We start from the raw sequence: 14,880 nt of genomic DNA, 5'->3' as shown, positions 1-14,880 counted from the left end.
CGAAAATTGGCACAAACGCAGTGGTAAAGTAGGGTTGGTTTTTTTAGTAGTTCAAACATAAGGATATTAATTTTAAGCCAAAAAGATGTTCTTTTCGATTAGCAATTATTGCATTGTACAGGCAAACCTGAACGCGCGCATCATGCGTGTCCATGCGTGCGCATCTGCCCGGCACTTTTAAAAAGCACCCTCCCCTACACACACACACATACATATATATAAAACCGTTTTGCACGACGGTTGACGCGCACTCGAAGGCTCTTTTTGTTTTTGCAAAGTAAGTTGCGAAAAAGTGCAGACACAAAACGAATGACAAACAGCACACACAACACACAGCGAATCCCTCAGGATGGTGCTGTGCATGTGTGTGTGTTTTTTTTTGGAAATACGCTGCGCTGTATTTTGTTACTCCATTTTGTTAACAAGTTTGTTTGCTGTAGTTTTGAAAGTGTTTTCTTCCAAGTGGACAACGTTATTTCATTTTATAAGTATTTTCTTTTGTTGAATTAATTGTTTCTCGCAGGTTTATTATTTTCTTATTACTATTTTTGCATCCCTTATTTTCCTCACCAGAACTGAAGAGCGTTGTGTAATATTAGATGTGTAAGGGTGCGCCACGAGTGAAATCAGCTCTAGTGTTTATCCGGGCAGGAATTAGTTAGGTTGTTTTGCTATGTGTCGTTTGAGCCGTTGCAATAATGCTTCGATAATTAGGTAGAGACGTTCGCTACGACAAGGCGGCAGGCTAGCTTTAGCGGCACTTGTGTCGTGCGATGATAGCAGACGGAAAGAGTTTTGCAAAACAACAAATATCTTAACATGGTTCGAATGGGCACAACAAAGCTTTCGAATTCCTTATCCCGGTGGTGTGTACGCGGTGCGTATTGCCGAAGTTATGGAGGCAAAACGGTGGGTGCGCATATACTATTAAATTTGCAAACCCCACTAACAAACAAACAAACAATGCAAAGGGGAAAAGACTTTTATGATTTATCTTTACAACAATGCGTAGTAGTTACTTTTATTTGTGGTATACTGTAAATAATAGCGCGTAAGGCTTGTAAATTATTTCAAATAAAACTGTTCCGATGCGGTTTAGAAAAGAAAAACGGAACGATTAGCACCGAAATAGATGACCAGATGAAAACATAGTTTTTTTTTCCTCACTTTCTCGCAACAAACAAGGTACGGAGAGTAGTAAAAATGTGGATTCAATCGGTTAGAATAATGTTACAAAGCAAGCAACAAGCATTTGAGAAACAAACCTCTCGTTTGAAGAATTTTCGAGCAGCGGAAACGGTCAAACGGAGAAGGGGGAATGGCGAGCTCTAGTAGCTGGAAGGTAGAAGAGAGCAGTAAAAAGCAATGTGGAAATGAAATTGGACTGTCCGCTGGTATAAAGTTGCAGCAAGCGATAGGGTTTTGATAGGGCCAAATGATAGGGTAGAACCGACAGGGCCGCAACGCGGTTGTAGGGGTGGTATGGCCGCATATTTTAAATATACTAGCACGTAAGCTACAAAATGGCAGGAAGGGTGGGACGATCGCACGACGAATCCCGAAACATTCACAGAAATTAACGTTAACGTGTAGCGTGTAGAGTAGATTGAATCGAGATGATTCTGGGACACAACAGAAAGCGAAGGCGAATACGCTGCGACCAGAGAGAGAGAGAGAGAGAGAGAGCAATTATGATTTAACACGCGCGCAATCATCCCTCTACTTTGCTAGAATTGTTGTGGATTTTGGTTTGTTTGTTGTAAAGACGAACCCACACATATGGCGGCAGTGAGTGAATTAGCGTACGAGCCGAGTGAGAAATGTACTACGTGTCATTGATCAATGCTTTTTTTTTAATAAGCCGAAGCAAAGAATGTACAACAAAAAACAAAATCCTCTACTAAGAATGTAACCGCAACAACAAGTAGTAACACTTAAGGTAACCGCTCCCGGTGCGGATAATGTGGGTGTGCGTTTTTAAGAAGCCGTAATGGGTCCATTCGACACTGGGTAGGTGAGACAGTAATTAAATACGCTTTCTTCATACACGAAGCCTCCGTTCCATTTGCCAACTTTGAAAGATGTACAGGCCCCTCGGGTCTAGTTTTGGTTTAAGCTGCAAAGCCCTCACGTTTAAGCGTACACCCAACCGGTCTCTGTGTTGCCGTATGCTAAATTGTACATGTTTGTGGAGTATCGTTTGTTACTGTAATTTACAAAACCACTAAGCTTAAACAGTACGTTAACTCACACCTCCTGTTCTCCGACAGCAGTTTAGTTGCGGTGTGGTCGTGCTTCTGTGGATATGTAGACAGCTGTCGAATGTTTTGTGCTTTCGTTCCTGGAACCAAGAATCCTTCGTGTCATTTTCTTTCGTTGTTGTTAGCGTTGTAACAGCGTTCCGGTTCCACAGTCCGAAGAAAAAAGCAGGATCGAACTTATTTCATTAACTAATTATGGTACGACTAGTATAATTTTATGCGTTAGCAAAGTGCTAGATAGAGATTGACATACCCTTTCTTTAGTAGTTAAATGTAAATGAAACCCCGGGAGTGGAGGTGGGAAAAGAAACAATCGAGCCCCCTGGATCCCCAATACAATAGGAAAACAGTTCAGCGCCAGAGAACTTAATTAATAATGTGTTTTTGTTTTGTTTCTTCAATGGTTTTTGTTTTTCCTTTATTTTTTTTTGTGTTGAAAATCATTCATTCTGCTGTAGATGTGTTTAAACCGAGAGCACCATAAAGCAAGCAAACAATTGTAAACAGAGAGATAGAGACAAGAGTGAAAAGAAGTTAACTCTTAACTGAAAAGGAAACAAAAATAAAGAAAAATAAAACACACCTCCCGATTCAAAAAGGGGCGAGAGAGAAAAGTAAGACAAAGTACAGATGGCTTATGTTGGTAGGGATATAGGATTGATCCTGAGAATATCGTCCAGACAAATTGAGGACCGATAGAGCACCCCCCCCCCCCCCCCCAACCCCCAAATGCGAATAATGTAAACAAATACAAAACATACAAAGCCACCAATAGGGGAATCATTCCCACGCGCTCACTCCGTGGAGTGTACAATGGAGATGAAGTAAAAAGTTTGTATTTTTCTTTTTGTCCACACAAAACAAAAACAAACAAATACATTTGTGAGAAAGGTTATCTAAAAATTGTAACTATCTTTGTTTGTAGCGTTAAAAGTACACGAAAGAAACGCGCTTACTAGTGTTTAAAAAAATTTATTTCGTTTTTCACAGTGCAGTGGTGCGGTTCGAAAAGGTTCAAATGGAAACGAAAGCTATGAGGCTGGTTTACTTTTGGAGGAAAATGAATTGCCGATCTAAGCTTCACTCCGGGAAGCTAGCACGATTGCTAATGGCCGCAGTGCATGGTAAGGGTGTCTTAATCATTTAAGTCGGGGAATCTAAGTTGTCATCATAATCCGGGAAAAGTGTTAAGCGAACCTTTCGGATGCGACCCTCCGTACAAGGGCCACATTGGGCTTCGACTTTCAAGGCAAGAATATTACCCATTCCTTCTTACTTTCGCAATATTCACTATCGGAACTATGTCGATGGCAATGTGCGAAGCCTGCCATTGCTGAAGATCATTGGAAGAAGAATGATCACGATCAAGTTGATCTGTTTGTGGAATAGGTTACAAGAATATATGTTAAATTGACCCGTTGGGATCAACGATAAATGATCTATTATGAGCAGCTCAAATACCGCACTACTGTATCAGCCGGAACTAAAAGGAACACTCACACACATTGGTGTTATACCTTGACATCTAAAAATGTCAAGAATTCAGCCAGCATGGGGGGAATGAAGTACATTAATTTCACCACAGACACCAATTCGTTTTGTATCTAGATATAAATTGTTTATTGTTTTTTTTTTCAATTACAAACTGCACAATTCTTCTGCTGTAAAAAGCGCTGGCTGGGTTCGAGTTCCGTTCCTGCGTTCTTCACCACTACAGTGCATTCCGTTTGGTTGGCTAGACAAACGAATTAAAAAAAAAAACAAATACACGACAAACTACACGAATTGCGAATATTGCTTGTTGCTTGTTGCTTTTGCTTCTTTAAAGTAACCTAAACGACAACCACCCAGCGAACCTCTCGCGGTATGATGCTGTGTGCTTTCTTTACAAGTGCGCGAATCAAAATGATACAAGAAAATAATACATTGCGATCATACCTTCTGTTTTTACACGTATTAGTAATCGCCTTTCTGGCCACCATCAACTGTGATCGTACGCAATTCGCAATGTTCCATGTGCAAGCAAACTTCCTGCGGTGTGCAATGTTTACGATACGGCTGGATAACTTCCCTTCAAACCTTATTGTTATTGCTTTTTCATGGTCATTCCAGTTATTATGAAACTGTGTTGTAAGGAATGTTATGTGCTAATCATGATCTCCACTCCGTTCATGCCATGCCATCGGTATCCCGTTGTGGATGGAACGGTTAGAACGGTTTGACAAAGCACGGAATTCACTGTACAAATTTCGCACGAGTTTTGCTTGTTGTCTTTCTCCTGATATGTTTGCATTTTAGGTTTGTTTGCAGCGTTTCAAACTGTATTGGCACAAAATATTCGACTTTTGTGACTAGGGCTTTACTGCTTCCTCTTCTGCATTGTATGTTCGTTTAGCGTACTGCTTGCTTGATCTTTCTATCCTATATCAGTTCACCTCCCGCTCCTCCTCCTCCTCCTTCTGCTCCGATTTTCCATTCTGGTAAGCGATTTTGCCAGACTTTTCCCCCAACATTAATAAGTTCCCTCCCGCGCTATTTAACTGGTAGATATTATGTACAACACGTGCTCAGAAGAGTACGCTAATTACTATTACGACTACTGCTCTACTGCTACTACTACTACTACTACTACTATGGATGAGAAGAGATGTGGTAGTAGTAAACCGGCGGTACCGATTACCGCTCGTTGGAAGCGGATGTCGATGCAGTGGTACTGCTTGCGATTGCTTCATCTTCGACCGGCCGCGGTGTTACCGTCGCTGCTGTAGTAGTTGCGTAGACCGTCGAGGAAGCTGTGCCGGCAGTATCGGCGCTAGTGCTTGACGCTAGTGCTCCCGCACCAACCGTCACCGTGGAGGTCACCCGGTCGAACATTAGATCATTCCCGACGGTGCTCCGAATCCAGGTGGAAATGTTTGAGGTAATCGAATTGTAGATGGCCGGATGTGGTCGTTTGCCACAGTTCCCGTGATAGCTGAGTATGCCCTCCAGCTGCCACTGACCCGAACCGTCCAGGTAGCACATCAGCGGCGCACCCTCATCATTCTGCAAAATGGCGAATCATGACAAAAAAAAGGTTTGTAACAGAACTGGCACTGGCGTATGTATCGCAAAACTTACGTAGCATGTTGTTTTGTTGCTGTTTAGATACCCGGCACAGATGGCATTTTCGGGCAGGGTACCACTGTAGTGCATCGAGGAGTTGCACTGTTCCGTCGGGACCGTCGGTACGGGCAGATACTTTAGATACTGTTCCGTCGTGGCCGTATTCTCGAGATCCGAACCCCAGCCGGCCGTGAGGCAGAGCTGCTCCGAGTCAATGTTGGCTCTTTCCGCCAAACAAACGCTGCCCACCATTTCGTTCAGCTTGAGCGGTGTGGACAGTTCCAGCAGTGCTACGTCACCGGTGTACATGAATTGTTTGTACTTCGACTGTAAGGTGGACGTGGGAGGGAGTCCGTTAGCAGCGGTACGTTAGCACGATCCTGTGCGATCTTCTTACCTGCGGATACGGCACAACACGCTTCACATCCACGATCTGGTACGAAGCGTCCGCGGGGCGGTGTGTGGCATCTTCGAGCGTGGCATTAAACTGAGCACTGCCGGCAAACAGTTTCCAGCTCATGTCCCCCACGTTACGATTGTTGACGAACTCTGTCTTGCCCATGATGCAGGTGTAGCTGGCCAGCGCCCATCGTGGCGACACTGTTGGGCCGAAGGTCGAGAGCGAATGAGCGAGTGAGTGCCGTTGCCAGTTTGGCAGAGCTGTTGTACTTACCAATGTTTGCCGTGCACTTGATGGCGGCATTGTTGCTGAAGGCTAACGCCAAGCTGGGCCATTGGTTGGGGTCCGAGGTTACACCACCCGCGATCCGTTGCTCCAGCGTCGGTTGAATACTCTCACGACCACAACCTAGATATGGCACATTACACAAACAAAAACAGAAGGGTGTTAGAGAATCGCTTCCTCACTCAGTGTGGCCACGATTGCTAGGCACCACTTACGGTATTCTTCGCAGTACAGCTTCAAACCCTGGCTGCACTCCATCGAGTGGATCGGCTCAAACTCCAGCCGGTTCTTCTCCGTCACCCGGTACATACTGTCCACCAGGGAGCTGGTGCCGGTGGCCACCTTACCGAACAGTATCTTGCTAGCTCCAGCGAAACCCAGCTCAGCACACACCTGATCCGCAAGCACACCGTTCCATCCATCCCCGCAAACGGCCAGCGCGTCCGAGGAGTTGCGCTTCACGCGCAGCGTTCCATCGTCCCGGTCCAGCTGGTAACAGTGCCACTCGTCCGACTGGTCCGGACATTGCGGGTGTCCGTCGCAAACGTACGCCCCTTGCACGCAGCCACCGGTGTTGCACTTGAAGCTATCCAGCGGACAATCGCACAGCCGCTCATCCTCCCCATCGCTACAGTCGACGGACCCGTCACAGCGCCACGCTTCCGGGATGCACTTCCGCTGACCGGCACAGAAGTACTCATCGTTGGTGCACGTGTCCGGGCAGTTGCTCTCATCGAACCCATTCGCGCACTGCTCCAGCCCGTCACACTTCCACAGCGCCGGCAGACACGGACCGTTGCCGGTGGCCGGATTGCACGACAGCTCGTCAAAGTTGCACCTCCATTCGCCACAGCCCTGCTCGTCCGAGCCGTCGTGACAGTGCGCAATACCGTCGCATACGTGCTGCCGGGCAAGGCACACGCCGTCCTGGCACTGGAAGTGCCCCGGGCAGCCGAGCCGCTCGCAATCCTGTTCGTCCGAGTTGTCCGAACAGTGGGACACGGAATCGCACCGTTCCGACTTCTGGATGCACGAGCTGCCATCCTTGATCGAGGTGCCGTTGATGCACTCGAACTGGCCAACGGCGCATTTGGTGAACATCGAGCTGGCGGCCGATGCCGCCCGCTCCAGCAACGTTTCCATCGGTTGGTCCTCGGTGCTCGTGGCGGCGATCGAGGCTACCGGCCCGGGACTAGTTTGGTCTTCCTCAGAAAAGCGACTTCCGATTAACGACGTTTCATTTGATCGCTCTGATCTAATCAAATGAAACGTCGTTTCGTCTAAAAAATGACCGGTCGTCGTGGTTGGGATGAGGGTGGCTGGGTTGTTGGGTTCGACGGAAGATCCCGAACCGGACCCGGACGCTACGCCCGCTGTAGTCGGTGAGTCTTTTTTCCAATTGAGCGGTATAACGCGAAGATCATTATCGAGTATATTGTTATCGTCCGCAAGATCGTTCTCCTTGAGACTGATCAGATCTTTCTCGATTGCCGTGATGCGTTCCAGTGCCTCCGTCACTACGGGTGGAAGAGTTGACGTCGTCGTAGTGGTGCTGGTGGTGGTCGTAGTACCTGGTGTTGTCGTGGACGTTGTCGTTGAACTACTTCCAGGTGTGGTTTCATCGGTTCGATTCTGAGCTCCGGAAGTTGCATCGACATGCTCCACCAATGTGGCTCGCTCCACCTCCAGAGTTGTCGTGCCAGCCGATTCCTCTTCACCGTTCGTGGTCGTTTGGATCATCTCGGTGCTGTCATGCAGCGCGACCGCTTCAGTCACACTGCGCACCATCTGTTCCGTCGTCGCTGAAGACGCTCCGCCCGAGACGGCCCGGGACGTCGTAGAATTCCCACTCGAACGTTCCGTGGTGGAACTTTGTTCCATTAGCGCGTCCTTGGTCTGTTCCATCATGGTGGTGGGTGCTTCCATCTCACGCTCCGTGCTGGTGGCCATCTCTTCACCACTGGTCGTGGTCTGTTCGACAATGTTCCTGGAGCTCGCAACCGACAGCAGCTCCTCCAGCGATTCCGTTGTAACCGGCACCGGGCTGCGGATGGTCGTCGTGATGTAGATCGTTTCCGTGACGTGCGCGTTCAACTGCTTCTTATAGTCATTCCGGTCGCTTTCCTTCGACAACGGCACCACGTCCAAGAACTGTGGTTGGGCGTCAACCTCATACGTCTCGTGCCGATCCAATCCCTCGTGCAGTATCTTCACCAGGCTTGCGTTGTTTTCCGTCTCCGGCAGGAACGGTGACTCATTGTGGGCCGCCAGGATGGGGGCACTAGTTTCGGCTTCCACGACGGTTTCCGTGACGGCGTACGATGCTGCCGCGTTACGCGTGCTGGAAGTTTCAACCGCGGCCAGGAACGGGTTCGTTTCATCCTGCCGTTCCGAGTCTCGGCCAAAAGCTTCGGTCGAGGTGGCGAAGCTAGTCGAGGAACGCCACTGCTCGAGCGAAATCGGACTGGAGGTGGCGTACACCGTGTTTTCCGCCGTATCGTTTGCGGACAATGAACGGCCCTCGAATCCGTTCACCGTTGTCGAAGCTCGCGGTGTGGAACCGCCCGTTGGTTTTGGCGTTACGAAGAAGCTCGACGTGGACGGCATGGGTGTGTCGTCTACGATCGTTTCAGTGACCGGTGCGGGTGGTTCTTCGGAGGGTTTTGTTACCGACACCACCACCACGTTCGGTGTTGTGCTTTCGATCGCGTTCGAATGCTTCTGCATCGATTCGTTGTCCACGAACATGAAGTCGGGCAGCTGAGAATCGTCCGTAGTAGAGGACGTCGATGGTGAGGAAGGTTGGTGACCGACGGTCGTGGTGATCGTGTAGGACGCTGTGTCACGCTCCGTAGTGGACTGAACCGTTTGCCTTAGTAGCTTGTCGGATGCGGTCGACTTCTCCACGGTATCGCCGCTTGACGATGGTTCGGGTTCGCTAGCCGGTTCCGGTTCGCTCGTAGGTTCCGGCTCGCTTGATGGTTCGGGTTCACTACTTGGTTCCGGTTCTACCGCTGGTTCGGGCTCACTAGTCGGTTCCGGCTCACTAGACGGTTCCGGTTCGCTCGTAGGTTCTGGTTCACTCGAAGGTTCCGGCGCTGACGTAGGTTCCGGTTCACTTTTCGGTTCGGACTCCGTGGTGGAGGCCTCGGTAGAAACGATCAGTTTGGCGGAATGATCGTTTGATGATGCTTTTGTGTAGGTATTTGAGCTACTCGAATCTGGTTCCGATGACGGTTCGGGTTCACTCGTTGGTTCCGGTTCACTTTTCGGTTCCGGCTCCGGTTCCGGTTTGCTCGCAGCTTCCGGCTCACTAGACGGTTCGGGTTCGCTCGCCGGTTCTGGTTCACTCGTTGGCTCAGGCTCACTCGCAGGCTCTGGTTCACTCGCAGGCTCTCGTTCACTTGAAGGTTCCGGCTCACTCGCTGGCTCTGGTTTGCTTGAAGGTTCCGGCTCACTAGTCGGTTCCGGCTCACTAGCAGGCTCTGGCTCACTTGCAGGCTCTGGCTCACTTGAAGGTTCCGGCTCACTCGCAGGCTCTGGCTCACTTGAAGGCTCAGGTGCACTAGTGGGTTCAGGTTCACTCGCAGGCTCTGGCTCACTCGCAGGTTCCGGCTCACTCGCAGGTTCAGGCTCCGGTTCACTGGCAGGTTCGGGCTCACTGTTAGGCTCCGGTTCACTCGCCGGTTCCGGCTCACTTGCAGGCTCGGGTGCGCTCTTTGGTTCCACCTCACCGCCATTAAACGCAGGCACTGGAGTATAGCACGTGCGGCCATCTTCATCATTCAGCAACATGCCTTTCGGACAGGTACACATGAAATCACCCACCTTCGGATCAAACACGCAACCATATTCACAGCTGGGAAAAAAAAGCCAAAAGAAAGGAGAAGAGTTGTACGGTGCGGACCATTGCAGACGCTAACGCATCTCCACCTTCACTTACTTCTTTCCAGAGCTGCGCATGACGCAAACATCCGGCAGCCGGGCAACGCGGATCGTATTCGTCGGCACGATGTAGGTGGACAGATAGTTTCCGTTCTGCTGCAAAAAGCTATTCAACCGGTGCTTCATCGTGTCCTCGGACAGTTCCATCGTGTTCGGCTCCCAGCTGACACGGTAATCCACCACCACGGAACCAGGTCTACGAAAGGGGCGGGGAGAAAGGTTACGGAAAGGTTAGGTCAGTTCGAGTTCAACCCAATTGGCCAAAAGGAACCTTACTTCATGTTTAGAATCTTGACATAAATAGGTCCGCGGGCGTCCGGTGTGCTGAGCGTGTCCTTCAGCTCTTCCTCCAGCTCCAACGCCAGCGTTTTGTAGGCGGAACTGTTCGGATTGCGGTAGTCGTCCAAGAACTCGACGTTCGCGAGCGTGATCTGTCCCTCGAGTGTGTTCGGTACGTACACGGTGTTCTCCTCGGTGGACGGTGGCACCGGTGGTGGCGTTGAGCTTGGTGGCGCTGGTGTCGTCGGATGTTCGCTGCTAGCACTCGTGGTCGACACGGCGCTACTGCTTGCGTTACCCGGGCGTGCTTTTCCACCACCGAACACACCGGCCGTAGCCACCTTGTCACCGAACTGGCGCGACTCCACCGGTGTGGGGCTGTCGTTGAAGATGACACCGGATCCGGCAAGGATGGCCACTACGATCACCGCCAGCAGTACCGCCAGACCGAGCAACCAGAACGGCCAATTCTTGCGCTTCTTCTCCCGCTTATCCTTTGTGACGTACAGCTTTTCACCCCTGGGGAAAGGTTAGCACAGAACGGTTAGAATGAGCTGCGATTGCTGCGCGAAGGCTTTCGTCACTGCACATAGAGGACAATATTTACAAAAGGTTTTAACCCGTAAAGCGACCATGTGGGAGCGTGGGAGTGTGGTGATCTCGACCCCCTCGACCCGTATCATCAATTGACCTATCCCAACAAAGCAACCGCCTGTTTTAATGCCGTAACCATGTGATGCCGTGTGAGTCAAAAATGTACAATGCAGCGTTAGGGACGCAGGGTCGCGTTCCTGTGATGTTATTCTACGGCTGGATCTCTCCGGTCCAAATGAGTTGAGGTTTAGTTACACAGTCCCGTTTGAAGCGTGTGTGTGTGTGTGTGTGTCCTTTTGTTGGGGATGGTGTATGTCTCTGCCCTGTTTGTCGAAATCGAAGCCGGATCGAAGCCATCCGCGGGAATGAATTTAGAGAAAACAGGCCCGTTTTGCGACCGGGGGCGTTCTGTTTTCGTGTGCCATGTAAATATATACACAGGTAAGAATAATGCTTCTTCCGCTCTACTTCTCTTCTGTACAGTGCATGTGTGTCCAAAGAAGAAGCCCCGGTACCGGAACAGAATGCAAACAACACGGAACCAAAGCAACGGACACAAGGAGGCGCATGGAAAGACGAAAGTGCCAGTCACAGTTTCCGGTGGTCTAAAAAGCCCGCAACACACCACACCAGATAGCAAAGGGTAGCGAAATGACCCCGAGGGTGGATACCGACAGAGAGAGAGAGAGAGCGAGAGAGACACATTAATACGACGCCTAGCTCTAAATGGTGATGGGTTGGTGTTGTGTTGGAGGTCGGGTGACGGATTATTCAGCCGATGGCTTGAGAGAATGGGTGTGGTGGGGTACCTCGTGATTTTGGTCCACTGTTTATAGTCCATCGTTCCGGGGGCGGGCTCATTAACCGAGTGCCCGGTGTAGTCGACACCGCGGCCATGACGTCCGTACACGGGATGACCATTTACCGGACCGTGGCGTGACTTTTGGAAGGAGACACTACCACACCGTAGGCGAAGAAGCAGGGATTTTTTTTTTTTTGGGAGGGGGTGGGGTGGGGGTGTCGAGACCGAACCGAAATGGTCAAAAGTAACAGCAACAACAGAGAGAGAGAGAGAGAGAGAGAAAGATAGAGAGAGCAAAAAAGGGATGGTGAATCAAAAAAACACGCACACACACACGCAAACGCACACTCGGTGGGGATGCACAGGAATGGGGTCAAGGAGGGGAAGGGCCGGAACGAACGGGTCAGGACATTAGGGATGATAAGAAGTAATGAGATGAAGGTAGGAAAATGGTGAGGCTTGTTATAAATTATAATTAGCCGCAGTATTAGAGATGTGCACGCTGAGTAAGAGTGAGTGAGTGATTTGAAACCTTCGAGAGAGTGAATGAATATAAATCAGCACGAAGAGTTTTTATGACTCCTTTAACCACTCTTTTGCGTTTATACTCACTCTTACTCTTTGTGCCGACTAGAAACTCACTCAGGAGTGAGTAAAACTGTTTTATCACTCTTTGGAATATAATCACTCTGTAAGAGTGAGTAAAAGAATATTATCACTCTTTTGGGATTGTAAGCACCGAGGATGAGTGAGAAAACGTCCAGGAAATGACAGGGGATCCCCTGGCGGGCGATGAATAAAATCCAAAGAGAATGATAATCCAAAGAGTGATAATACTCTTTTACTCACTCTTACAGAGTGATTATAATCCAAAGAGTGAAAATACTCTTTTACTCACTCTTACAGAGTGATTATAATCCAAAGAGTGATAAAACAGTTTTACTCACTCCTGAGTGAGTTTCTAGTCGGCACAAAGAGTAAGAGTGAGTATAAACGCAAAAGAGTGGTAAAAACATAAATGCAGTGTAATATTTTTTAATGAATCTCAAAAGAGTGAGTCCACTCTTTGACTCCGATTCAAATCATTGAAAAGAGTGATTATTCACATCTCTACGCAGTATGAAGGTTTGAAATGCACTTCTTGTGGGAAAACGCAGGCACGCCAAAGACGGGAGATATTAGAGGATTAATTTTGGAAGGAAGGAAGGGTAACAGTGGGAGGTAGTTGAGGACGTGACTTTTTTAGGCGGGAAACGCATCCTAAACACATGGACGAGTTTGGTTTCATTTGCATCCCAACCAACCGCAATGCCTTACCTCATGAACTTCCGGTGCTCGTTCACCGGCACAAAGTACTCATCGTACGGATCGCCCAGATCCACCTCGGTGTCCTTCTTGACCGGTAGCGCACCGGCCCCGTTCGTCCCGTTCTGGTGATGCCCGTTCGTCGCAGGCTTCGAGGACATGTTCAGCAGCTCGAGGTTAACGGCCTCGGCGAGCGGTTTTTCGCCGACCGCCTTACCGTTGATCGACACCACGCCGAGCGACTTTTCGTCCTTGCCCGCCGCATGACCGAACGAGCTGAGCGGCCGTTTGCTGTCGGGCTCGTGCTCGAAGCCCGGATTGTCCAGCCCGTTCGATTTGCGGCCACCGGGCGATCTGCCGGAACCGCCGCTGCGGTTCAGCGCAGCGTACTCGTTCGTGTCCCCTTCCGGGCTGGTCCCGATCGGGACCTCGATGTGGCGCGGCGAGGGCGTCGGTACGGCGGTACTGTTCGTGCGCGAGTTCTGATCATCTTCCCCGATCGAGAGCGATATTTCGTTCTTGTAGGCGTAGGCACCATCATCACCACCGTTGCCGACCGGATGGTGACCGCGATCGTGGCTGGACGAACCGGACTCGTCCATAGCTGGGCCGCTGGGCCGTCTAACCGTCCTTCACCTGCTTCACTGAGCACCGAATGTTGGCCGAAGTTCCTTGACAACGCCGCTTTGCGGGAATGCTTTTACGCACTTTGCTTCACTTAAACAACTCGAGGCCGCTCGATGGTTCTGCTGTGGAAAAATGTAGAAGAAAAAAGAGCACCATTAGACACGAGGGCCATTACACACGTTCACATTCGCTTCGCAATTGGACAAGGAAAGCCCACCCACAAGCAACTGAACCCTGATCACTTTGTCTCGTTTGGCTAGAACAGACCTCCCTTTCGCCTTTTTTTTCTATTCGAAGACAAACACTAACATGTGTGGAAGCTTAATTTTCTCCACATAACCCCAACCTGGACCACATCCGCCGATGACGTCACGGAGACCTTAATCGGGTGGCCGAAGAAAAAGGGTTTTGGCGCTGTTTGTTTGCAGCAATTCGCTGCGTGCCTTCACTACTACCCACAACGGATTGCCCAAAGCCACACCGTTGGTTCGTGGTCCGCTCGCGGACGGACAATCACGAACGGGTCCGCCCGTCTTCTTGTCGTGGTGAGTCGCACCCAGTTGCGGTTTTTGCTCGCAAAATTGGTCCGGCCCGGTTTTGTGCACGGTGGCGTCGGCACTTGGGCACTGCCAGCAAGGCGAATGACTCTTGTTCGCGAGCGGGCTCGGTGCCGGGTCCACGTTTCGGGTCGTTATGATCTGGTTTTGTTCGTTTCCACCGTTGCTGGTCGGGGTTCTCTTCAAACATTGCCCTCGAGGGGCCTCGGGTTGGAGAGGACGGTTGCAATACGTCTAGGTGATTGCTGTGCTGTGTGTGTCGGCGTCGTTGGTGATTGTTGTTGCTGTTGGTAAGCAACCGTACAAAGGTCCGGGTCCCCCCCCGGGAATGTTCATTCGAATGGTGGTTTGCACACACCTTCCAGAACCCGGGGTGAGTTGGTGGATTCGTGCCGAAGAAAGCAAGCGTGTGGTGAGGAGGTGTCCCGCACGGAGGAGGCATCCACCAGCGCGGGACAAAAAGGAAGCGCACCACGCAAAAGAAAGACCGCAACCCGAACGGGAGGATCGGGCAGTGGGCAGTCCTTTCGGTAATCAAACGGTGCGAAGGAGTGCGAAGGAACGGAGAAAACAGGTTTCTCGCTTTTCGGACGAAATATTTCTGCAGTTGCCCTGTACTGTACGCGGGAACAACCCCTCAGCTGTACCTTGTATGCTCTGGGCGTCTGTTCGTCCATTCTGCCGAGCCGAGGGATGGTTCACGATCCTACCAAAACGGCA

At 50.1% G+C, this 14,880-nt stretch overlaps 1 protein-coding gene across 1 annotated transcript; it reads right to left on the bottom strand.

Moving 5' to 3' along the window:
* Positions 1 to 4,937: 4,937 nt before the first annotated feature.
* Positions 4,938 to 13,578, bottom strand: LOC128719260 (uncharacterized). The gene is made up of 9 exons (XM_053812883.1): positions 12,989 to 13,578; positions 11,679 to 11,825; positions 10,273 to 10,794; positions 9,995 to 10,192; positions 6,267 to 9,910; positions 6,040 to 6,174; positions 5,764 to 5,966; positions 5,382 to 5,693; positions 4,938 to 5,306 (listed from the first exon to the last, which is right to left on the bottom strand). The coding sequence occupies exons 1-9, from the start codon at positions 13,576 to 13,578 to the stop codon at positions 4,938 to 4,940; spliced, it is 6,120 nt and encodes a 2,039-aa protein (XP_053668858.1).
* Between the last annotated feature and the right edge of the window lie 1,302 nt (positions 13,579 to 14,880).

This window comes from Anopheles marshallii, chromosome 2 (genome assembly GCF_943734725.1).
Source record: "Anopheles marshallii chromosome 2, idAnoMarsDA_429_01, whole genome shotgun sequence".
NCBI classification, from domain to species: domain Eukaryota; kingdom Metazoa; phylum Arthropoda; class Insecta; order Diptera; family Culicidae; genus Anopheles; species Anopheles marshallii.
This window is presented reverse-complemented; position numbering and strand designations above follow the sequence as displayed.

Excerpts from the sequence above, each read along its gene's own strand:
- LOC128719260 (XM_053812883.1), bottom strand. The coding sequence starts at position 13,578 with ATGGACGAGTCCGGTTCGTCCAGCCACGATCGCGGTCACCATCCGGTC. Across the intron at positions 9,911-9,994 it reads ATGCGCAGCTCTGGAAAGAA|CTGTGAATATGGTTGCGTGT; the intron begins GTAAGTGAAGGT and ends TTTTTTTCCCAG. Across the intron at positions 5,307-5,381 it reads GCAACAAAACAACATGCTAC|AATGATGAGGGTGCGCCGCT; the intron begins GTAAGTTTTGCG and ends GCCATTTTGCAG.